Below are 23,960 nucleotides of genomic sequence, written 5' to 3' on the forward strand. Positions count from 1 at the left end.
GTTAGTGGAAACTGAAAAACTAAGGGAAACTGAAAACTGATAGTAGCCAGCTTTCTATTTGGGCTTTGTTGACATCATGCATCAGAAGTAAAATATAATAATCTTGGTGGGCATACTTTATTCCATCATTGAATTCATCATTTTCCTATGGCAAATGGCCATGTATATTGCACCAGGAGAATCCTTGAGCATCTTCCAATCCCCATGTCCTGCCAAAAATTATGAAGATTGCAAAAGTGAGTGTAGGTTGGACCGCCGCCCCCCAACAACATCCAGAGCCATCAATTAAGTATAATAGGTTGGGCTTGGTAAGAACGAGGGTATGAGTATGGACCAAGTTTAGAGTCCCCTGTCTAAGAAAGAGAGACCTGGAACATTTGAGAGCCTGGGCAAAGTAATGCCTTGAGTAGCCTATAGAGGAAGTGAGAAAACAGGTCAGTTCATTCACCTTGTATTTCCTTTGGGAGAAACTGAATCAACATGAAACTTGCTAAATTATCATCAAAGCAAAAAGTACTTTATTCAGAACATTTCATTTTAAGTAATTTCCATATAATACCATTATAGGGCAGCACTACTCTATTGAAATACAGGCAATTAGAATATCTTAGGCCTTATCTCATTTTTAATGCAACATCAGGTGAAAACCATGGTAGATGTTCAAGGGGCATTTAATTCAACGTCATCATACCCCAGGTCACCCTCTTCCCCCTGGAGCAGCCAGGGACTATCTTCTTTCCCAGGACCAGCTACCTCTTCAGAGAACTGCAGAGAAGAGCCTGAAACAGTAAAGAGAAGTTTGACTGGAACTGTGACAAAGTGATAGGACAGTGCCCCACGGTGGAAGCAAGTTAAGTAGTGATGACAAAGCATCCCTGGAGACCCAGTAATGCTCAAGGAAGCTCAGACAATTTAATATTAGTTATAGCAAAAATATATCAAGGTTATCCTATCAGAATCCAGTCCATATGGGTTTCTGGGGCCTCAGCTTATCTGGGAAATGCTGTTATCACAGATCTATGGCCAACACAGGGGCTCTATGAAGACATGTTTCTCAGCAAATGGATGGCCCAAGAATGGTGAAAATCATAAGAAGGGACATGAAAATTTCTCCTCTCACAATGTACAGGTCTGAATTCAGAAGGAAAAGGACAGGAGACCTAGGAGAAATCTCAGGTCCTCACTGGAGGTTCAACTCTGCTCTTGTGTCCCCAGATGCCCATAGAAACAATCACAGGATCCTTCCTTCCATAAATGCCACCTCTCCAGGAATCACATGGGCCTTCAGATGGAAAAATACTCTTCTCTGGAGAATGAATGTCTTCATTTGACCATTGAAATGTCTGGAGCAGATTGGCTCCAGTTATCCACAGACAACTGCCCACAAATCCAGTCTCTATACTCCATCACCATGGCTTTAATATTCAAGGCCACCATATATCATAGACTTTGTACATATTAGGGCTAACATATGATTACAGAGCATCTCAAATGATCAAAATGCCTCAAAAATTCCAGTATTCCAATATTTCTTACATCTCTAAATGCCTTTCACATATGAGACATTGCAACAATGTTATTAGAACAGTTGCTCTATTTTTGGATTTGGTAAGTTAATCTATAAGTCTTAATGCAAGCACATGAAAGACGAAGTTATGGAGACTCCGATACCAAGAACACAGAGTGATTCCTCCCTCCCCAAGGAATGTGCCAGCACTAAAGAAAGGAAGATGGTTGAAGGATATGAGGTCATCCAAATTTTGAATCTACAGGAAGGGCGGGCAATGAGGATCTCAAATTCACCCTTTCCAGGACAGAGACAAAAGATTACAGGAGATCAGCTAACCCCACTCACCTGTCTGAGAGGCCATCATCCCATTCTCCTCGGGGGGCACGTCCTCCTCGCTCATCCAAGAGTCAGGAAGAGCCTCAGGCACCGGTACCTCTTCAGCATTATCATAATCCTCAGCAGGAGTGTCAGTCCCCTGAGCTGGGGTTTTAAGAGCAGACAAGGGGGTCAGATGAAACCACAGTAAATGGGTTGGCCTAGGAAATACCTGAAATCCTTCTGCTGCAGAGATTCTGAAGGCTGCTAAAGTAGAGGCACTAACTACCCACTCCCTGTTTTAACAGGTCTCATCCAAGGTCATATATTTCACTTTGATGTGTCCATAAGCCAGAAAAATGATCCAAACACCTCAATATTCCCTTATTAAAACTACATATTTCAGAGAAACTCTTACACCAATGGATTACTAAATATTTTGTCAGTTATACTTTCCAGACGATATTTTTCAAAACAGTGTGTGTGAGTTGTGACTGAATGAGGATGGTGTTGAACACAGCCCGGCCTCAACGTGAGGCATGTTCAGAGCAACCAGAGAAGGAGGAGAGAAGAGACCTCTCTAATCCTAGTCAAAGGCAGATGGTCCCTCTTGGATCCCATCTCTAGGAGGGAAAGCCTCCTGCCCCTAATATCCAGCCAAGGCAGATCCACCCGTACTACCTGGAGCAGATTTAAAGTCACTGTCTTCCTCACCATCCCCAGTGTAATATGACAGGGTAGTCACTGAGTCCTCTGACAGGGACGCTAATGTGGAGACAAACATCACAAAGCAAGCAGAACATGCTTTCTCATGCCCGTGGGACCTGTGGTAAGGCTGAAAAGAAATGCTGGAGTGGGCGAGCCTCCCGTAGAATAAAGAGAAGGCTCAGCATTCACAGGGGCTCAGGAGGGGCTCATCCTGCAGCCTTTGGAGGGGCTGCTTCTGTGAGCCTGGGGCACGTATGGGGTCTGGCACGTTCTGAGAAGACGTGGCTCGCAGACAGCAGGGACCAGAAGTCCCAGGAAAGCAAAGTAGGGATACACACCAGTGCCGCCCAGCAGATCTTCCTTCATTGTCACAAGATGATCGATCTCCTCGTACACAGCCTCACTGAGAGCATCTTCGAAACTGGATAAGGCTGAGCAAACCACCAGCAAGTGAGAGATCGCCACCTGAGTTCATCCCTGAACCAACAGGCTAATCGTTCTTCCCAAGGCTCACAGGTGGAGAAGCCCTCGGGGCTGCCAGGATGCCTTCATAGTCTCCAACCCCATGCACCATATCTGCACCTTCTCCCTTGCCTACCCTGTGTCCACAGCTCAGCTCCTATCCCTTCCTGTCTCACATAGAAGCCATGACTTCCGAGGGTTCACACTCCAACCCTCAAAGCCTCTATAGATTCAGCCTTTACAGTTCAACGTAGAGCAGCTGGAGTTTTTCAAACACGGTCTTCCCCACCCCTCACGCCTGGCCCCATCTCCTGCTTCCACACACTTTCCATGTTACCCAGTACTCCCTGTAGCCCACCTCTGCTCGCTGCTCTCCATCTGTACAGCTGAGTTACCAGGATGATGAGGACCAGGAAGAGAAGGGCCCCCAGGATGAAGCAGAGCATCTCAGACAGGGAGAAGATGCCACGGACAGGATTTGGGCCTGGTCTGGTCCCTAAAGAGAATAAAACCAATAGAATTTGGAGAAGGGCAGGGGCCTCGGGAAACTCCTTTAGCATTTCCAGAGGTGCCCAGGATGAGGAAGTCCCAGACTCAGACATAACAGGACTGACCACGACCCTGGTGGGCACTCCAAGCCTTGTCCTGAGATAAATTCAACTCCACTCCAGTGAGGTCCAAGGGAGCGCTAGGATTATCAGAGAGCTTCCCTGCTGCAACAGCCTCTGAGCACCAAGCCACACAAATGCAGCTCCCTTTCTTTGGGCTTCACCAGACCAGAGCATCAAGCAGCTCCTGGAATAGGCATCTTGCCTCTGAGCAGTGACACTCAACAGACAAATGGGAAATCCTGAGATCCTGCAGCACGGGAACCAGCCTGCCTTGGCCCCAGGGCAAGAGAAACTTCTGGCGCAAAGGGCCAACGAAGGGAAAGCTTCCCCAAGGAAAATGCCCTAAGACTTCCCCACCAGCCAATGGCTCCTCAGTATCTTTCTTTTTCTGAATTGGCTAATTCTGTCAGATTCCACAGAACAAGTCCCCAGAATCTGAATACTGCGGCACTGTACCTGCTATAGAAGACAGCAATGGTTTTCTTTTACCTAGAGGGAAAAACAGTACAGGAATTGGCCAGAGTGCAGGGCCGTCCATTTTCCCCACCTTAGTCCCTGAAATCACCCCTCGATTACCACAACATCAATGTGGAGTCCTCCCCCACCCCTCCATCCGGGACTCACAGCACCTCGATGCTTTCAGAATGCAAACTTCCGAGGACAACCCTGGCCCACCCCGTTGGCCCACCCCTGCCCCAGCTCAACCAGAACCGCTCACCAGAGCACCTCACTCCAGCATCCTCCTCGTGCTTGCAGTCGCTCTGTCCCCAGGGATTGGCAGCACAATCCCACAGGGAAGACTCCCTGCCCCTGCACTTCACCTCATCCAGCCAGATGCTCCCATTTCCCGGGCCAAATGCCGCCCTCTGCAGGGCATCCAGGGCAGAGCCACAGCCCAGCTGCTGACACACCACCTCGGCCTCTGCCAGGCTCCAGGAGTCATCACACACTGTGCCCCAGGAGCCATCGTGCCAAACCTCCACTCGCCCTGAGCACTCGGTGTCTCCTCCCCTGAGTCGGAGCTTCTCTTGGTCTGAAAAAGCAGCAGCACCTTCGGTTACCGCCCCTGGTGGGAAGGCAGGAGCCAGCAGGGGAGGCAGGAGGGACTGATGTACCTGTGCAGGGGGCAGCTGCTGGACAGCTCCTGGGTCTCATTCCTGCAGAAGCAGACAATGGGGAAGCGCTAGGTCAGGGACAGCTGGGAGAGATCTTGCCCCCAAACAAGATGATCTGAAGTCCTGGGTTCAGTCCAAGTGGCAAAGGAAAATAACAGTCTTCGGAATTAATCTAATGGGCTGAGTTACTGAGACGTTGACCAAATCATAGCCTTTAACACCGCCTGAAATTGTTTTATGTCTACTTGTTTATCACTCTCCACATTCCACAACAAATAAAATACAGACATGTGCATACACACATGCGCACACAGACACACACACACACACACACACAGACTATCAGAAGTAGGTCATAAAGAATTTTGGGAGAGGTAAAGCATTTAAATTGTGAAGGGGATGTCTCAGCAAGGAAATGACATCTAATGTAAAAACTGAATGAGGAGGGGCACCTGGGTGGCTCAGGTCATGATCTCACAGTTCGCGGGCTTGAGCCCCGCATTGGGCTTTGCACTGACAGCCTGGAGCCTGCTTCGCATTCTGTGTCTCCCTCTCTCTCTGCCCGTCCCGCCCCCCCAGCTCACACTCTGTCTCCGTCTCTCAAAAATGAATAAACATTTTTAGAAAACTGAATGATGAGAAGTTGACAAGTAAGCAAAGCAGAGAGAACAGCTAGTGTGAGGTCTTCGGATGAACAGTGCCATCTGCCTGGTAAAAGAATACCAAGGCATTAAAGGATGGCCAGCCTGCCTTCCCTTACTTCCCGCAGGCCTGGCTATTTCAGGGACACAAAGAGAGTCAATATGTGTACTGACTGAGTGGAAGAGTGTTCCCAGAAAAAGACTGAGTGATGGGTAGGGAACAGATCATATATAGCTTTGTCAATCAGTATAGGAACTCTGAGTTTTACTTTAAGTTCAACATGAAGCCCCTGGAGGTTTATAAGCAAGAGACAGCATAAACGCTAATTTTTTAAACTTCTCTCTGACAGATGATAAGGCACAAAGATGATAGTGACAATGGAAGGTATAGAAGCACTGAAGATATATTTACAGGCAGAGTCAGCAGAACTTGCTATCATATGGGAAGTAGAGGGTGAGGGAAGTAGAGAAATTAAGGCTGACTCCTATATACTGAGCTTAAGTAACTGAGTAATCGTAGCGATGTTAACTGAAATGGGGAATACCGTGGGGAGGGAAAATCAGGAGCAGGAATTGAGAAGGTGGACTCAAATATTCTGCTTTAGACTAAATTTGAGCAGCCCGCTGATACTCAAGTGGAGATGTCAGGTAGCAAAGGACTATATGAGTTTGTATTAAGGACAGAGATCAGCTGTGATGGTATATATTTGAAAATTGTTAGTGCAGAGATGCTGTTTGGGCCATGGGCCTTAGGGAGGGAGTATAGCTAAGAAGGATAGACAGTCTGATACTGAGCCCTGAGAGTCTCCAAGATCTAGAGGCTGAGCACAGGAGTTACAACCCTGTAAGCATAAGAACAGCAATGAGGCAGAATTGGAACAACGATCAATGAGGTAGAGTGACTGTCAGGAGGGGTTAAAAACGAGAAGGAAAGAGGGGTGCCTGGGTGACTCAGTCAGTGGAGCGTCTGTCTTTGGCTCAGGTCATGATCTCGCGGTTTGTGAGTTCGAGCCCCGCGTCGGGCTCTGTGCTGACAGCTTGGAGCCTGGAGCCTGCTTCAGATTCTGTGTCTCCTCCTCTCTCTGCCCCTCCCCTGCTCATGCTCTGTCTCTCTCTCTCAGTAATAAATAAACGTTAAGAAAAAAAATTCTTTTTTTAAATGAGAAGGAAAGAGAAGTCAGCCTGTTGAATGCTGCCAAACGGTCATGAGTAATGAAGACAGAAAAGTTTACTACATTTCATTACCTTACCAATTCGGAGGAATGGTGGACCCTACCACTTAACTGGGATGAGTTTAGACCAGTAAAAGACAGAAAATTGTGAAGACAATGAGTGATTACTGACCGTCGTTTTACGTGGTTTTTTTTAATGTTTATTTACTTTTGAGACAATGCAAGAGACAGACTGCAAGCAGTGGAGGGGCAGACAGAGGGAGCCACGGAATCCGAAGCAGGCTCCAGGCTCCGAGCTGTCAGCCCAGAGCCCGACGCAGGGCTCGAACTCACAGACCGTGAGATCCTGACCTGAGCCGAAGTCAGGCGCTCAACCGACTGAGCCACCCAGGCGCCCCACTGACTGTCCTTTTAGAAACTTGGCTGAGGAAGGGCGAAAAGAGGGATGGGCAGCAGCTAGTAAGGGAACTGGAGTCAAGGAAAACTCCGCAGGTATTTTTCAAGATGTGAGATACTCAAGCCCATATATACATTGATGAGAATAAACCAGGAGACAGGGAGGAAGTTGATGGTACAAGGAAGAGGGCATAACGGAAGTGAAGACTTTGACAAGTGCCATTAGGCCCCACAGCCTGAGCAGAAGACCTGGCCTAAGGTAAGGACTGAGGCCACTGAGCCAGGAAGCCAAACAAGCAGAGAGTGCGCACAGAGACCACAAGTGAGTAGATTTGGTAAAAGGGAGATGAGGGGTTCACAGCTGACTGTTCTAATTTCTTAGTGAGGTAAGAGGCAAGATCATGACTTGAGAACAGATGGTGGGGATCCAGGGGTTGACAACGTGTGGAGAGCAGAAAACATGTAAAATATAATTTTAAAGATAGGGCGAGCCCACATATTGGAGGACTCCGGGGACACTGGAGAATGCCCACTAGAGACTGTCCGTGAGTTCCAAAGTAGACTGGCGCCACGACTGTGGGCCATTTTCCCACCTTTCCGTTAGTCAAGTGCAGACAAGGAGTACTCTAACCAGATCTGGAGTTTGCCAGGTGAGGTTGACAAAGAGGAGGCGAGGGAGTTGAATAAGTTAAAGGCGAATGGTTACAATGCTGGATCATATTATCTCGTTTGGCTAAGAAAAAAAAAATGTGCAGACATGGAGAAGACTAGAAAAGTAAGAAAAATGGATAAGGGGAAAGACTGGGCATCTCCAGGAGGACGAGAAATGATTTGAAATGGAGCATTCTAGGTTAGGAGCCGTAAGTTTAAGAGGCACTGGCCAGAGACTGGAATACAGAAATCAAGATTTCCAGGTATACAGTTATTGGTGGTCAGTAGTGTTTGCATAGGCAGAGATAGGCTGGAAGGAAAGGTGCCTGGAAATGAGGAAGTCAACGAACTGCGAGGCCAGGGTGATGTCTTGGTTGTGTTTAAGGGCATTGAAGGACCCCCCCACTGGTTCCAGGAGTAAGACAGAGATGAACAACTTGGTGAGCGTGATGCTGCAGTCTTCGGTGGACAAGGGGAAGTGGCCAGAAGGTTAGGATGATGACAGCAACAAGCGCGAGCAGTGGGCGGTGTTGTCTTGTGGCGTGAATTTCCAGCAGTTGGGTGTTGAGAAGACAGACAGAAGAGGAGTTGTTGAAAGTGACACCTGCGAGCCAGGAGCATACCTCCTCCAAGTCCCAGCCCAGAGAAAAGAGTGTTTTGAGAGAGAAACAAAGAGCCTCCAGGTGACAGGCAAATCAGTGTTCCCAGGGAAAAGTCGGGTTTTGATCACAACGTGAAAGTGAAGGGAACATTGAGGGCATAAGGGAGTTTGAAGATGTCGGGCTCCAAATTCCAGCAGGCTCTGCAGAACATTTCAGGAGAGCGGGGTGAAGGGGACAGATTAAGTACATGGTAGTCAATGAAAGGCCCAGAGGATACAGGATCAGCCATGAAGACTGGGATCCTACGGCCTCTGAGAAGAGCTAAATTCAAGCAGAAAGACATGGGGGCATGAGGTCACTGACCTCTCAGTTCCCCAGGATGCAGCAGCCAAGAAGATAAGCAAATTCCTCTCAAACAGGAATGTCTTCCTGGGCCCTGCCTCAGAGAGGTCTCTGGTTCTGTACCGCTCTCCAAGGTCACCCTGTACCGCTCTCCCTCCCTCTTTTCTGCTCTGGTCCTGATGGGATTTTTCTCAGTGCCTCAAAGACACCATGTTTCCTCCCACCTCAGTACCTACACTGACCCAAGTGATCTCTCCACTTTCTTCCTTTGACATACTCTTACTCAGCCTTCAGGATTCCATCTAAGTATGAGTTCTTCTCTTACCCCAATTCCACACTTCCATGGCACTTTCTAGCTCTTCATGAAATTTCTGTCGAACAAGAGTTTTCAACGCTGGATTGTAAGCTCCGTGATGGCAGAGACTACATTTTCTTCTCTTCTCCATCCTCCTGTATGCAGTATAAATTTGTGCCTACAAGGCACTCAATTACTATCTACCAATAGACTGACTGAAAAACTAGTCTGACTGGTGTCAATGCATTCCAGAGTAAAATACCATCAGCTCAAGAAACAAATCAATCAGGAAGTGTCTGGATGGCTCAGTAGTTTAAGCATCCAATTCTTGATTTCGGCTCAGATCATGATCTCACAGTTGTGGGATAGAGCCCCGAGTCGGGGCTTAGCATGGAGCTTGCTTAAGATTCTCTTCCCTCTGCCTCTGCCCTTCTCCCACTCACACAGGCACACACACCCATTCTCTCTCTCTCTCTCTCTCTCTTAAAAAAAAACAATCAGGATTGATTTTACTTTATCCTGTTGGGCTATTCCTAATTAACTGTTACTAATTAATTAGCAATTGCTTAGAAAGTTTATCAGGGTATTATTTATTCTTTCTGGTACCTTTCATGTAAACTCCTATTGGCACAGGTTTCCTTATTTTTTCCTTCAAAACAACATTGGAACATGTGAATCAAATAATCATCCAAACTTCATTTTGTAGTCTCATACTGAACCCATCCCTTAGATTCCAAGACATAAAATCTCACTAACAACATCCTGCAGGACTGGGATGGACACATAGAAACATTAAGTTACCTGCACACGAGATATAAGCTTCCTCTTTTGCAGAGCATGATCTGTGTTTCCACGGGCCAGAAGGACATTGCCAGAGAGAGAAATCGGTTTTCCGACACTGGATGTGATCCACCCACCGAAGTCTAGAACCCTCCCTGGGAACTACGGAAGAGTCGAGGGTCCCATTGTCTCCACAGCCAAGCTGTCTACAGATGATGGACAAGGTCATGGGTGTCATGGGGCTGTGGCAGACACTGCCCCAGGTCCCGTTGTAGAAAACTTCCAGCCACCCGGCACACTCCTGGTCCTCGCTCACCATCCTGAGGTTCAGGAAGTCTACATCGAAAGGAGAGAGAGGGGGAAACAGTCCACAGTAAACATTCCACTCAAATGCTCTTGATTTTTTTTTTCTCTCCATGCCAGGGATGGTGAACATTCATGGCTGACTCTGCTGAGGAAGCACCCACGGGATGACAAGGCTGAAATCTGTCTGCCTTCTACCTGCTTTTGTCTGTTTGTGTCTGTCTTTCTATTTCCACCACAATGACGCAATGGACTATGAACAGAGAGGGCACTCTCCACGGAGGGCAAGCTGAATCCTGCTTCCTGACAAAACTTCTAACAGAGTCTGGGAAAGAGAGTGTGGAAAGTGGAATGCTGGCAGAATAACGCCCCCTCAAAGATGTTGTGTAAATATGTTACCTTACATGGCAAAAGAGAGTTCACAGATGTGATCAAGTTAAGGACCTTGGGATGTTGACATTAACCATAATGGAATATGTGGAATATAACCATAGTGGAATAGTGTGGGTTAAGCAGGTGAGCCCAAATCCAATCACATCCTTAAAACCGGGAAGACTTTTCCAGCTTCAGTCAGAGGGAAACGTGACTATGGAAGAATGGAAAGAATGCTCAGAGGGAGCAACGTGGTCAGCCTGAAGAAAAAGAGAGGGAGCTAACTACCAGCCAGGGAATGCACACGGCCTTAAGAAACTAGCAAAGATGGAGAAAAGGAATCTCCCCTAGAGCCTCCAGAAAGAATGCTGCCCTGCTGACACGTTGGTTGGAGCCCAGCGAGACCCTTGGTAGACTTCTAACAAACAAAACTCTAAATTCATAAATTTGTGGGGCGCCTGGGTGGCTCACTCGGTTGAGCGTCCAACTTCGCTCAGGTCATGATCTCGCGGTCCGGAGTTCGAGCCCCGCGTCCGGCTCTGTGCTGACAGGTCAGAGCCTGGAGCCTGCTTGGATTCTGTGTGTGTGTGTGTGTGTGTGTGTGTGTCTCTCTTTGCCCCTCCCCACTCGCGCTCTGTCTCTCTCACTCTCAAAAATGAATAAATGTTAAAAAAATTGTTTTTTAATTTAATAAATTTGTGTGGTTTCTACCACTAACGGTGTGGTCATGCATTTCAACAGCAATGGGACCTCAAGACTTTGCCGCCACGGAAAACTGAAGAGCGGGCCCTGCTTTCGAATGGAAACTGTAGGAAATGGCTGTCAGGAGGTCTTGCTGAGAAGGAAGGACCTCAACCCCAGCTGCCACAGGAGGAAAAGAAAGCATCTAATCTTCACATCTGCTAGAAAGCCCGGCACTGGGGCAGGAAGCTTTCTTCTCCTCTGGCCCTTTCAGCAATACCCCCTTAGGGCTCAGCCTCCCCTCCTGCAGAGCCCCCCACCTCCTCGCCCAACCTGCAGACGGGGTGCGGGCGGACCTGAGCAGATGACCCCAGCGTCTTCCTTGTGCCTGCAGTCGTGCTGCCCCCACCCCCGGGCGGGGCACTTCCAAATGTGAGACTCCTTTCCTGTGCAGTTCACGTCGTCCAGCCAGATAGAGTCTGATCCCGTCCCGAAGTGAGCGGAGACCGTGGCATTGAGGGCCTCGCCGCAGCCCAGCTGTCTGCACACCACGTGGGCGTCGTTCAGGTCCCAGCTGTCATCACAGACGGTGCCCCAGGAGTCCTGGTAGCGGATCTCCACTCTGCCAGCGCAGGGACCGCCTCCGTCCACCAGGCGGAGCTGTCTGTGATCTGAGGGGAGAATCAGGCCACTGGGGCATCGAACAGGAAACGGGAAGGGCTTTCTGGTCCGGTGGGACCCCCCTCACCTGAGCAGTTGGGAGCACTCTCCCGTGAGCCCGCAGAGGCCGCCGGCTCAGACACAGAGTCGTCACACTGGGGCAGTACCTGGGTCTGGTTTCCTGCAGAAACAGCAAGGTCAGAGGGTTACTAGGGTTGGAGAACAGGAAGCTGACTTAAACTAAATATGGAACCGGGGGCCGGGGTCTGAGATGAAAGCTGTTACGTGAGAGTAATGTTATCATAATTGTAGAATTCACTTCCTGCTTCTGACAAGGCCAAGATTTGTCTTTCAAGCCAAGTGAGGCACTAAGCATGAATTGTAAAATGTGGGAATGTATCGGGGCACCTGCGTGGCTCAGTAGGTTAAATGTCCTACCCTTAGGTTTTGGCTGAGGTCATGATCTCACTGTTGATGGGTTCAAGCCCCTCATTGGGCTCTGCGCTGGCGGCACTGAGCCACCTTGGGATTCTCTCTCCTCTCTCGGCCCCTCCCCCACTCACGCTGTCTCTCTCTCTCCTAATAAATAAATAAACTTAAAAAAAATAAGTGGCAATATATCAGTACTGCTTGAAAGCGTTGAAGATCTACCAAGGCAGTGAGAATTTGGGGAGCCAAGCTCTAAGAGAAAAGACGGCCAGAGGTGAGCCACTTCCCCTCGAGGCCTTTGTCAATTCCAAGACTCTAGCAAAGATGCGGAAAGGTTCAGCACAGGTTTTGCCAGACTCACAGGGCTCTGGGAATAAAAGAATAATTGAGGGTCAGCCAAGGAGGAGGCACCCTATTAACCAGAGCCCTTGAACCATAGAAAGAAAACTGAACTAAAAGTAGACTACTCCTCACCGGGATAGCTGCACAGCATCTAATTATGCAATTCCTTTAAATAAGATGATCTGGCCATAAACAGGTGCCAGGAGGAAGCAAAGTAAAATCCTTTCTGAAGGATTTCTATAATGTTTCATCTACGATGTCTGCCAATCAAAAATGCCCAGGCAGAGGGGCACCTGGCTGGTTCAGCCAGTAGAGCATGAGACTCTTGGTCTTGGGGTCATGAGTTGGAGCCCCACGCTGGGGTAGAGATTACATTAGAAAAATTAAAATCTAAAAATAATAATAACGGGGAATAAAAGAGAAGAGATTTGACAAAAATCCAGGAGGATAAAAGAGGCATTGGAAAGAAATGTACAGGGTATCCAGTTGTTGGAGTTACCTGACGAGGAGTTTAAATTACCACAAATGAAATGTTTGTGGGGGCGCCTGGGTGGTTCAGTTGGTTACCTGTCGGACTCTTGATTTCAGCTCAGGTCATGATCTTACTTCATGAGATCAAGACCCGCATCGGGGTCTCCACTGACAGCATGGATCCTGCTTGGGATTCTCTCTCTTCCTCTCTCTGTCCCTGCCATCCCCCATCAAAAATAAATAAACTTTTTAAAAATTTTATTTAAAACAAATGCATCTAAAAGATGTATAGGATATACTAAGATATATATTGCCAGATTATCTTCCAGGAATTTTGTAGTCTTTTGCTCTTCTACTAAACTGTATTTTTCTACTACCCCATACCTACCGCTAACATCAAATATCTTAATATTTTTAAATCACTGTCAACATGGTAAAATAATCTCTACTTTGAAAAAAGACAAATCCAATTTGCACTCATGCAGGATGGAATCTAATATCAATTTACCATGCTTGTACAAGATTTCATTCTCCTGACTATGGCCACAACTCAAATTGGAAGGAGATTCTACCTAATAACTGGCTTGTATTCTTTAAAAAGATGTCAATGTCATGGGGCGCCTGGGTGACTCAGTCGGTTGAGCGTCTGACCCTTGATTTCGACTCGGGTCACGATTTCACAGTACATGGGATCGAGCCTCGTTTTGCGCTCCATGCTGAGCATGGAACCTGCTTAAAAGACTCTCGCTTTCCTTCTGCCCCTCCACCCTGCTCATGCTCTGTCTCTCTAAAAAATAAGTCAATGTCATGAAATACAAAGTGAGATTCAGGAAGTGTCCTTTATTAGAGAAGACTAAGGGGTATGACAACTGAATGTAGCATATTACCTCACCTCTTTTTTTTGCCGCAAAGTATGTATTTGGGACAGTTGTGAAGTTCTGAATAAGGCTTGTGAACTAGATAATAGAATTATAACAATGCTAATTGATCAAGAGATGAATGGATAAAGAAGATGCGGAAATTCTGTCATTTGGGACACCGGGGATGGATAGTGAGGGCATTATGCTAAATGGAATAAGTCGGAAAGAGATAGATGGGTAAGTGCATGATATCATTTTTATGTGGAATCTAAAAACAATCAAAATCATAGAAATATCGAATAGAAAAGCTGTTGCCAGGGGGCGTGGGGTGAAGGAAATAGGGAGAGTTTTATAAAAACGTACAGACTTCCAGTTATAAGATGAATAAGTTCTGAGAGTCTAATGCATAACACGGTGACGACAGCTGATAACACCATATTGTATAATTGAAATTTGCTGTAAGAGTTGAACTTAAATGTTCTCACACACACACAAAAAGATAAATGTGTGAGGCTGAAGCTGTATTAATTAACTAGAATGGGGGAATCGTCTCACAATGTATATGCATATCCAGTCACCGTATTGTACCTTTCAAATGTCTTACAATTTTGTCAGTGACAACCGAAATTTTAAAATATTTTTGCTTAAAAAAAAAACAGGATTACATTTTGATTGAGGTGGGATTTAATCTACAGATGAATTTTGAGGTAACCAACTTTGATAATATTTAATATTTTCAACTCATTTATATGGTGTGTCTGTCCATTGTTTACATCTTCTTTAATTTCTCTTGAAGATCTTTTATGTCTTTGATTAGCTTTTCTCCCCAGTATTTTATGTTTTGATCTTTTTGTGAGTAGTACAGCTTTTTATCTATTTTCTACCTATTGATACTATTTATTAAGAAAATTATTTTTTGCATATATTTTGTGCATGGGCTTGTACTTAGCAATGTTATAGTTAGACTATAACTTCAAATAATCTAACTGTAGATTCTCTTGGGTTTTCTTGCAATCATGCAGTCTATAAATAATTGTTTTGTTTCTTCCTTTCTAATTCTTATACTTAAAAATTTTTGTGCTCTAGTAAACTGTTGGGTAACAATGGTGATAGATATTAATATCATCTCTCTCATCTGAGGGAAAAATATTTCAATATTTCACCATTAAGTGTGACATTTGCACCAGATTTTTTTTATGAGGCCTTTGTAGACTGAAGAAAGTTCCTTCTATTTTCAATATGCTAGGAGATGTTCTCATGCATCGTTCTCAAATCTTTTCAAATGCCTTTTCCACATCTGATGAAAAGATTACATGGTTCCTTTTTTGTTTAGTTTTGTTAGTTGGTATATTTTACACTAACTTTGCATTTCTGGGAAAACTCTGTTTGGTTGTGGTGCATTCATTTTTGTACATCTCTGGATTCAACTTGCTAACATTTTCTTCATGAATTCTGCATCCCTATAGAGAAATGGTCTGCAATTCACCTTTCTTCCAATGTGCCAGATTTTTACATTTATGGTTCTTGCAACTTTTCTGTAAGTTTGTGTTCAGTTAAAACTAAAAAGTTTAATACATCAGAAAAAAAGAGAATTAACACTCAATCTTCCAAATAATTAAAAAGAGAGAGAGGATAACTCCTACCTCATTTATGAGAATTGGAAAAATGTATACGTGGGAGGTGGTGAGTTTAGCAACTTCACATGTCACCATGTTGGACTCGATCATCAAGCTATTTTTTGGTGGAAAATGACAAGCTAATTTTAAAAGTTTATATGGAAGGGACTCCTGGATGGCTCAGTTGGTTGAGTGTCCAACTGTTGATTTTGGCTCAGGTCATGATCTCACGGTTCATGAGATCAAGCCACCCATTGGGCTCCATGCTGAGCGTGGAGCCTGCTTGGGATTCTCTCTCCCACCCCCTGCTCACTCTCTCTGTCTCTCTCTCTCTCTCTGCCCCTCCCCTACTTATGCATGCCCTCTCTCTCTCTCAAAAATAAACATTTTTTAAAATAAAATATATATGGAAAAGACCACAAATGATCCACACACTTGAGAAGAAAAACAATGAAGTTAAAGGAGTAACTTTACCACGTATGAAGACATACTACAAAGCTACAATAATTATGGAATGGGGGTATTAATGCCAGAATAAACAAGGATACAATAGAAGAGAATGGAGTCCAGAAAAAGACTCAGACATGCGTAGACTCATTATGACAAAGGAGGCCCTGCAGTGGGGAAAAGTGTCTTTTCAGGGAAGGAGTCTGAGTCTGTTGGGTACCCTGATAAAAATATGAAATTTGACCCCTATCACACATGAATATCAATTCTAGGACCATACAATTATATGTGAAATAAAGGTAACTAAAGTTCTATAAATACCATAGAGGAATATCTTCAGGATCTTTAAAGTTCTCTTTAAAAGGACATAAGAAGGGGCACCTGGGTAGCTCAGGCGGGTTAAGCATCCGACTTCAGCTCAGGTCATGATCTCATGGTTCATGAATTCGAGCCCCACATCAGGCGCTGTGCTGAGAGCTTCAGAGCCTGGCGCCTGCTTCGGATCCTGTGTCTCCCTCTCTCTCTGCCTCTCTACCGCTCGCACTCTGTCTCTCTCAAAATAAATGAACATTTAAAAAATTTTTTAATAAAAGGATATAAGAAGTATCGTGTGCCAAAAAAAGAAAGTTGACACACTAAACCTTGTTAAAGTTAAGAACTTGGCTTATCAATAAACACCATTAAAAGAGCAAAAATAAAAAGGCAAGAGTTAAACACCCAAAATAAATACATACATATTTGCACCACAAGTCACTGTCACAATTATCTGTAACATCACTATTTGCAATAATTAAGAACTGGAAATAAATCAAAACTCCACCATCAGTTGACGGATCAATACCTGGTCACATGGTCAATCAATGGAACGCTTTACAATAAAAAATGAAGGAAGCACTGCTATAAATAACTCATGCATGAATCACAAACATAGTATGGAATCAAAGAAGTTAGACACAAAATGAAACATACTATATGATTTTATATGAGGCTCAAAATAGAAAAACTATCCTATAGCATAGAAGTTAGGGGACTGGTTTTCTTCAGGTAGGAGGGCAGGGATAGTGATTGTTAGGGTATGAATGTGGCTTTTGGGGTGCTAATGATCTCTTTGTTGATCTGGGTTGGGGTTACACGGCGTTCATGTTATCATGACTCATCGAGCTACACACTTACTACTTACATACTTTCTCTGTAAATACTCAGATGTATTTAAATAATAGTGTTAATTTAAGTTTTTTTAATGTTTATTTTTTGAGAGAGAGAGAGACAGCGCACTAGCAGGGAAAGCAGAGAGAGAGGGGAAGAGAGAATCTGAAGCAGGCTCCACACTTTTAGCACAGAGACCAATGAGGCTCGAACCAGCGAACTTCGAGATCATGACCTGAGCGAAAGTCAAACACTCAATCGACTGAGCCACCCAGGCGTCCCAACAGTGTGTTAATTTTAACAGATATCCCTCTTAAATTCCTTGCCTTGACCTAAAGGCAAATAGCAATGAAAAGAACCATATTTTATCATGGGTTTTCTCACTTTTAAAATAATTTTTCCACACTCTTTGCTCATAGGGACATTTCACTCAAAGAGCATCCTGAGTAGCAGTTAGCCCTTCCCTCTCTCTTACCTGAGCAGATCACAGAGGCTGTGTTTCCATGAGCACAATCAGGAATGCCCAGGGCAGTCATAGGACAATTCCACAAGAAAGACTCAGCCCCCGAGCAGTGAAATCGAGCTTTCCAAATCTGATCACCTCCTTCCACAAAGTATGCTCCTTTTGGAGCAGAGATAGCAACTCCACAGCCAAGCTGTTGACAAACAACATTGGCATTTGCCATATTCCAGTGTGAGGCACAGAGGGCTTTCCAATGTCCAGTAATATTCATCTCCACTTGTCCCTCACACTGAGAGGTGCCATTTTTCATGAGCCGGACTTCTGTGTATGCTAGTAAGAGAAGACAGGGTTTCGGTGAGATCTCATGTTTTTCTTACCCCAGCAGAGTATGCAGCGAGGTTGAAGTCCTGCTCTGCATCTCACCTGAACAGGAAACTTGAACAGCCCTACGGTGGCAAGCACCTCCTGGACAGCACACTCTAGGGCAGAAGTGGAGCTCAGGTTCATCCCCCTTACACTGGAATTCTTCAGGCCACACTTGTCTATCTGACTCCCTGAAGGACACATCTCCCAGGAAAGACACAGCTTTGCCACACCCCAGCTCTGCACAGATGATCTGGGCAGTGAGGAATGTAAAGTTCCCATCAGATACTAGAGTCCAGTCTTTTCCAGAATGCACTTCTACCTGCCCTGAGCAGGGTCCATCCCCACCAGCTAGACGCACAAATCCTAGGAGAAAAAACAACAACAAACACAGGTAAATATTCATGATTCTGGCTTGGCAATTAGAAGTGACATGTCATGGACAATGGTATATGACAGTGACATGTCAAAGTAAAAAGTTTTTCTTTTCCCAGGCATTGGCACAGAGGAAAGGATTTAACAGTTGGTGGCAGAATGGGACCTCCATGAGTGAGTTTCTGAAGACAGACTATTTAGAGTAGGTGAATACATTTTGGGGTTGGTTAGAGAAGTGAATTCCTCATCTACAAGTCTTGGGCCAAGGAAACTGCATAATACATAGGCATTCAGACTTAAGTACAAAGGTATGAAGAACAGAACCAACCCAGAGGGACATGGGCTATGAGACAGTAGAGATGTATCAGCCAGACAAGGTTAGAAAGTCATCCTGAGACTTGCGGGGCTCAAATTCTGGTCAGCTTTCTCTCCTGGGAGTCAATCCTCAAGTGGCTGAGGATAGGGAAAATCATGAGGGCTGTATCCATGAATGCATGACAACCTGTTGACAGACTGATGGCTCAAGATTAGAAATATAGACATTATAACCAGTCCACAGTTATGATTTCAAATTTTATCTTTCTGATAATTTTGGATGCAAAATATTCCATGAACTTCTTAGGTGACCTACATGGGAAAGAAGATGAGTATGGATGTTAAGAGAGCTCAGAGAGTCAGGAGAGGAAGGGTGTGGTTCTAGCCAACTCTCTTGAAACCCTAGGACATAAGAATAGCCACCTTCCTGGGCGCCTGGGTGGCTCAGTCGGTTAAGCATCCGACTTCGACAACAGCCAAATTATGGAAAGAACCTAAATGTCCATCAACTGATGAATGGATAAAAAAATTGTGGTTTATATACACAATGGAGTACTACATGGCAATGAGAAAGAATGAAATATGGCCCTTTGTAGCAACATGGATGGAACTGGAGAGTGTTATGCTAAGTGAAATAAGCCATACAGAGAAAGACAGACACCATATGGTTTCACTCTTATGTGGATCCTGAGAAACTTAACAGAAACCCATGGGGGAGGGGAAGGAAAAAAAAAAAAAAAGAGGTTAGAGTGGAAGAGAGCCAAAGCATAAGAAACTCTTAAAAACTGAGAACAAACTGAGGGTTGATGGGGAGTGGGAGGGAGGGGAGGGTGGGTGATGGGTATTGAGGAGGGCACCTTTTGGGATGAGCACTGGGTGTTGTATGGAAGCCAATTTGACAATAAACTTCATATATTGAAAAAAAAAAAAAAGCGTCCAACTTCAGCTCAGGTCATGATCTCACGGTCCATGAGTTCGAGCCCCATGTCAGGCTCCGTGCTGACAGCTCAGAGCCTGGAGCCTGCTTCAAATTCTGTGTCTCCCTTTCTCTCTGACCCTCCCCCGTTCATGCTCTGTCTCTCTCTGTCTCAAAAATAAATAAACATTAAAAAAAATTTTTTTTAAAGAATAGCCACCTTGCAATCCATGAACCCAAGATGTCTTTTCCATTTATCTGTATATCCTTTCATTTCCTTCATCAACGTTTTAAAAATGTTTTAATTTTTTTAATGTTTATTTATTATTGAGAGAGAGAGAGCATAAGCATAGGAGGGGCAGACGCAGAATCCAAAGCAAGCTCCAGGCTCCGAGCTGTCAGCACAGAGTCCGACGCGGGGCTCGAACTCACAAACTGCGAGATCATGACTTGAGCCGAAGTCGGACGCTTAACCAACTGAGCCACGCAGGTGCCCCAAAAAATGTTTTAATTTTTAAAAGAGTAAGCATTAAGACCAGATGCAGAAATTAGAGAGATCATTGAATTAGCTGACAAAGTCTTTAAATGATTTATATAAATATACTCAATGAAACATAAAACAGATTTTTACAAACTAGAAAAAAATAACCAAATGGAACTTCTAAAACTGAAAAATCCAAGATCTGGAATGAAAAATTATATAGAGGGGCGCCTGGGTGGCGCAGTCGGTTAAGCGTCCAACTTCAGCCAGGTCACGATCTCGCGGTCCGTGAGTTCGAGCCCCGCGTCAGGCTCTGGGCTGATGGCTTGGAGCCTGTTTCCGATTCTGTGTCTCCCTCTCTCTCTGCCCCTCCCCCGTTCATGCTCTGTCTCTCTCTGTCCCAAAAAATAAAATAAAAAACGTTGAAAAAAAAAAAAAAGAAAAAAGAAAAATTATATAGATAACTTAATAAGAGATTAGATGCTGCAGAATAAAAGAACTGTAAAGTTAAAAGCAGGGCAATAGAAGCTTTCTCTTTGAAGCACAGAGAGAGAAAAGATGGAAAAGTGGTGGGTGTCTGGGTGGTTCAATCAGTTAAGTGGCCAACTCTTGATCTCAGGATTGTGAGTTCAAGCCCTACACTGGGTATGAGTCCTAAGAAAGAAAGAAACAAAGAAACAAAGAAAGAAAGAAAGAAAGAAAGAAAGAAAGAAAGAAAGAAAGAAAGAAAAATAGTAATGGAAATGCAATCACATATGGGTTAATATTAACCCATATTTTAAAATATGTATTTGGAGATTCAGAATAAGGAATGAGTAGAAAAAAATATTTGAAGAAATAATGGATGTAATTTTTCCAAATTTAATGAAAACTATAAACTCACTGATCCAGGAAGCTAAACAAATTCCAAACAAGATAAACATAAAGAAAACTACCTCAGGGCACTTGATAATGTAATTTTTGAAATCCAATCATTACAAAAAAGTCTTTTAAAAAAATCTTAAAAGCATCCAAAGGAAATTGGTACATTATACAGGGGGGCATAAAAACAAAACTTCTTGTTAGAAGCAATGCAAGCCATATAACAATGTAGAAACATTTTTAAAGTACTGGGAGGACACCATCAACCTAGAATTCAATTGCCTGTGAAAATGCAGTTCAAAATTGAATGAAAAGAAAAACGTTTTCAGATAAATAAAAAATGATAGAATTTGAGGCCACCAGAATTGCACTACACAAAAATGTTACAGAAAGTTCTTCAAGCTAAAGGAAAATAATAACAGATGAAAATGTGAATCTAGGGGCGCCTGGGTGGCGCAGTCGGTTAAGCGTCCGACTTCAGCCAGGTCACGATCTCGCGGTCCGTGAGTTCGAGCCCCGCGTCAGGCTCTGGGCTGATGGCTCGGAGCCTGGAGCCTGTTTCCGATTCTGTGTCTCCCTCTCTCTCTGCTCCTCCCCAGTTCATGCTCTGTCTCTCTCTGTCCCAAAAAAATAAAAATAAAAAACGTTGAAAAAAAAAAATTAAAAAAAAAAAAAAAAGAAAATGTGAATCTACCCAAAGCCATAAACACTACTGTAAATGATAAATCTGTGGGTAAATATAAAAAAACTTTGTCTCATTTTTAAAATAATAAAATGGCTAAGGCAAAAATCACAGCAATGTGTTATAAGATTTATAATATATTTATAAGTAAAATGTATGACAACAATTGCACAAATGACAAGAACAGGGAAACGGAAGTATACTGTGTTCAGGTCTTACATTATCTATTAAGTGAGATAATACCCTTTGAAGGTAAAACATAATTAAAGAGTAATAATATCAGCATTATGGTAAACTCTAAGAAAAGCAATATATCTAATAAACCAATAGGATAAATAAAAGAGAATACTAAAAAATACACAAAGACACAGGAACAAAGAATACATAAGACAAATAGCAAGCTAGTAGACTTAAACTCCAGCATATCAATAATTACATTAAGTTGAAATAATTTAAATACTCCAAATAAAAGCAAAATAATCATACTGAATAAAGTAAGGCACAACTTCAATTATATCTCAATAAAACTAGGGGGAAAAAAGTAAGACACACTATATGCTATCCACAAAACATATGTACATTAAATATAAACATAGAAACATATGAAAAGTATCAGAAAAGATAAACCATGCAAGCACTAATCAAAGAAAGCTATTGTATCTATGTTAATATCAAACAAAGTAAGACTATAAGACAAGAAATATATTCAGAAATAAGAAACATTTCATGATGATAAAATACAAAAGAAATCATGCAATATCAAAATTAGTAGGATACAGCTAAAGCAGTGCTCAGAAGGAAATCTAGAGCCTTGACACTTCCTTGATGCATACATTAGAATAGAAAAGAAAAACTAAATATAAATTATCTAAAATTCCAGCTCAAGAATCTATAAAAATAACAGCAAATCATAACAAAAAAATGTAAACTAAGAACCAAAACTTAATGAAATAGAAAACAAATACACAATAAGTAAAATCAACAAAGTTCATTGGTGAATCCCTTAAAAATAAAACTGATAATCTTCTAGTAGACCTGATCAAGAAAAAATAAAATACACAGATTAGCAATATCAGGGATGGAAAGGGGGTTATCATTATGGATCTTATCAATATGCAAACGATAATGAGATATGAACAAACTTTGTCTTAATTTGAAAATTTTACTTATAATAGGATGAATCCTTGAAGACTAATTACTTGAAAACACAATTTATCCAAAACGGATACCAAAAGAAATGGAAAATATAACTAGTCCTATATTTGTTAAAGAAATAGAATTCATATTATAAAAACTTCCCACAAAGAAAATTGCAAGTTTCAAATATCAGCACTTCTACAGAGCTCAAAAACTACTCCTACATCAACATAGAGGAAGAGAGGGAAGGAAGAAATGAGAACAAGAAGGCTAAAAACAGAAGCTGTAGTGAATATGTGAATTAGTATGGATCTTCAGTCCCCAACCTCCACTCCTTCAATTGTCTCTTCGTCCCCTTACCATTCTGTACCTCAGTGCTGTAGCCCTTCCCAATCTGTGAAGCCCCTCCCCAATCTTTCTCCCCGAACCCTCTGAAATTCCCTCTTTATTTCAAACAAGCTCCTCTATATTCTTCAGAGATCATTCTTTCTACCTCTGAATTTCTCTTAAACACAATATTTCTAACAATCTACTAGAGGCTGAAATGTCTTTTTCATACCCCTTTCCTAAAATTGAGAGAAAGGAAATTCAAGAATTCAATTTAAATTTGAAAATTTATAAAGGGCATGGTTGCCTGTTCTTATCTAGACTGCATCATTACCACTTTGACTTCCCTTTACACACTAAAACATGTTCTGGAAAATATAGAAACAGACCAGAGGGAATAAACTTCTGACAAAGAGATTAGAAGAAAATCGAAACAGTTCATAAAAATATGAAAAGTTAAAATTAAAGCGATGGTAATGGTGGTCAGGGAGTAAAAAACAAAATCAATGTTTAGATGCCATATCACTCTCAAACTCTCTTTGTCTTTAAGCGTATCTTAACTGGAATTAATATCAAAAGCATCAATTTTCTTAAGGTAGTAATAGAAGTTCTGACATCACAGACTCCATTTTTCCTCAGATACTGATTTATCAAACAAAATAAGTCAGGTCCTCCTGTAGTGTTTACACAAGTTGATCTTCAGTTGATACCATGATTAGGACCTCACGACAATAAGGAACGTTACCTGAAATGCCAGAAAACAAGCTTTCTTCAAAAACCCTAACTGAAGGTAGTAAACTCAAATGCCCCTTGAAAATAATTATTTTTTTAATAATAATAAAGAGGGTGGGAGGAAACTTTTGAGATGATAGATAGCCCTTATGGCACAGACTGTGATAATGCTTTCACAGGTGTATACTCACCTCCAAATTCATCAAATTGTATACATTAAGTATACACAGTTTTTTGCATGTCAGTCATACTTCAATAAAGTAGTTCTCAAAAAAGAAAATAACTGTGTTTTTTAGGGACCTGAATTAGTATCATCAAAGATCTGCCAAAGTTACAATTTGAAAAGATCACTTTTCCAGTGATCTTCCTCACGCAGATCAC

The 23,960-nt window shown here is 43.1% G+C and overlaps 1 protein-coding gene across 1 annotated transcript; it reads right to left on the reverse strand.

Moving 5' to 3' along the window:
- Positions 1-636: 636 nt before the first annotated feature.
- On the reverse strand, positions 637-18,401 carry LOC109276079 (antigen WC1.1-like). The gene is given in 11 exon segments (XM_053895354.1): positions 637-779; positions 1,856-1,990; positions 2,872-2,964; positions 3,354-3,491; positions 4,295-4,639; positions 4,722-4,763; positions 9,622-9,936; positions 11,313-11,627; positions 11,705-11,797; positions 17,403-17,720; positions 17,814-18,401. Coding segments are annotated over 11 exon segments (2,283 nt in total). The 5' UTR covers positions 18,160-18,401.
- Positions 18,402-23,960: the final 5,559 nt, after the last annotated feature.

The sequence above is a fragment of the Panthera pardus genome, unplaced genomic scaffold (assembly GCF_024362965.1).
Source record: "Panthera pardus isolate Hobbes unplaced genomic scaffold, ASM2436296v1 HiC_scaffold_6, whole genome shotgun sequence".
NCBI classification, from domain to species: domain Eukaryota; kingdom Metazoa; phylum Chordata; class Mammalia; order Carnivora; family Felidae; genus Panthera; species Panthera pardus.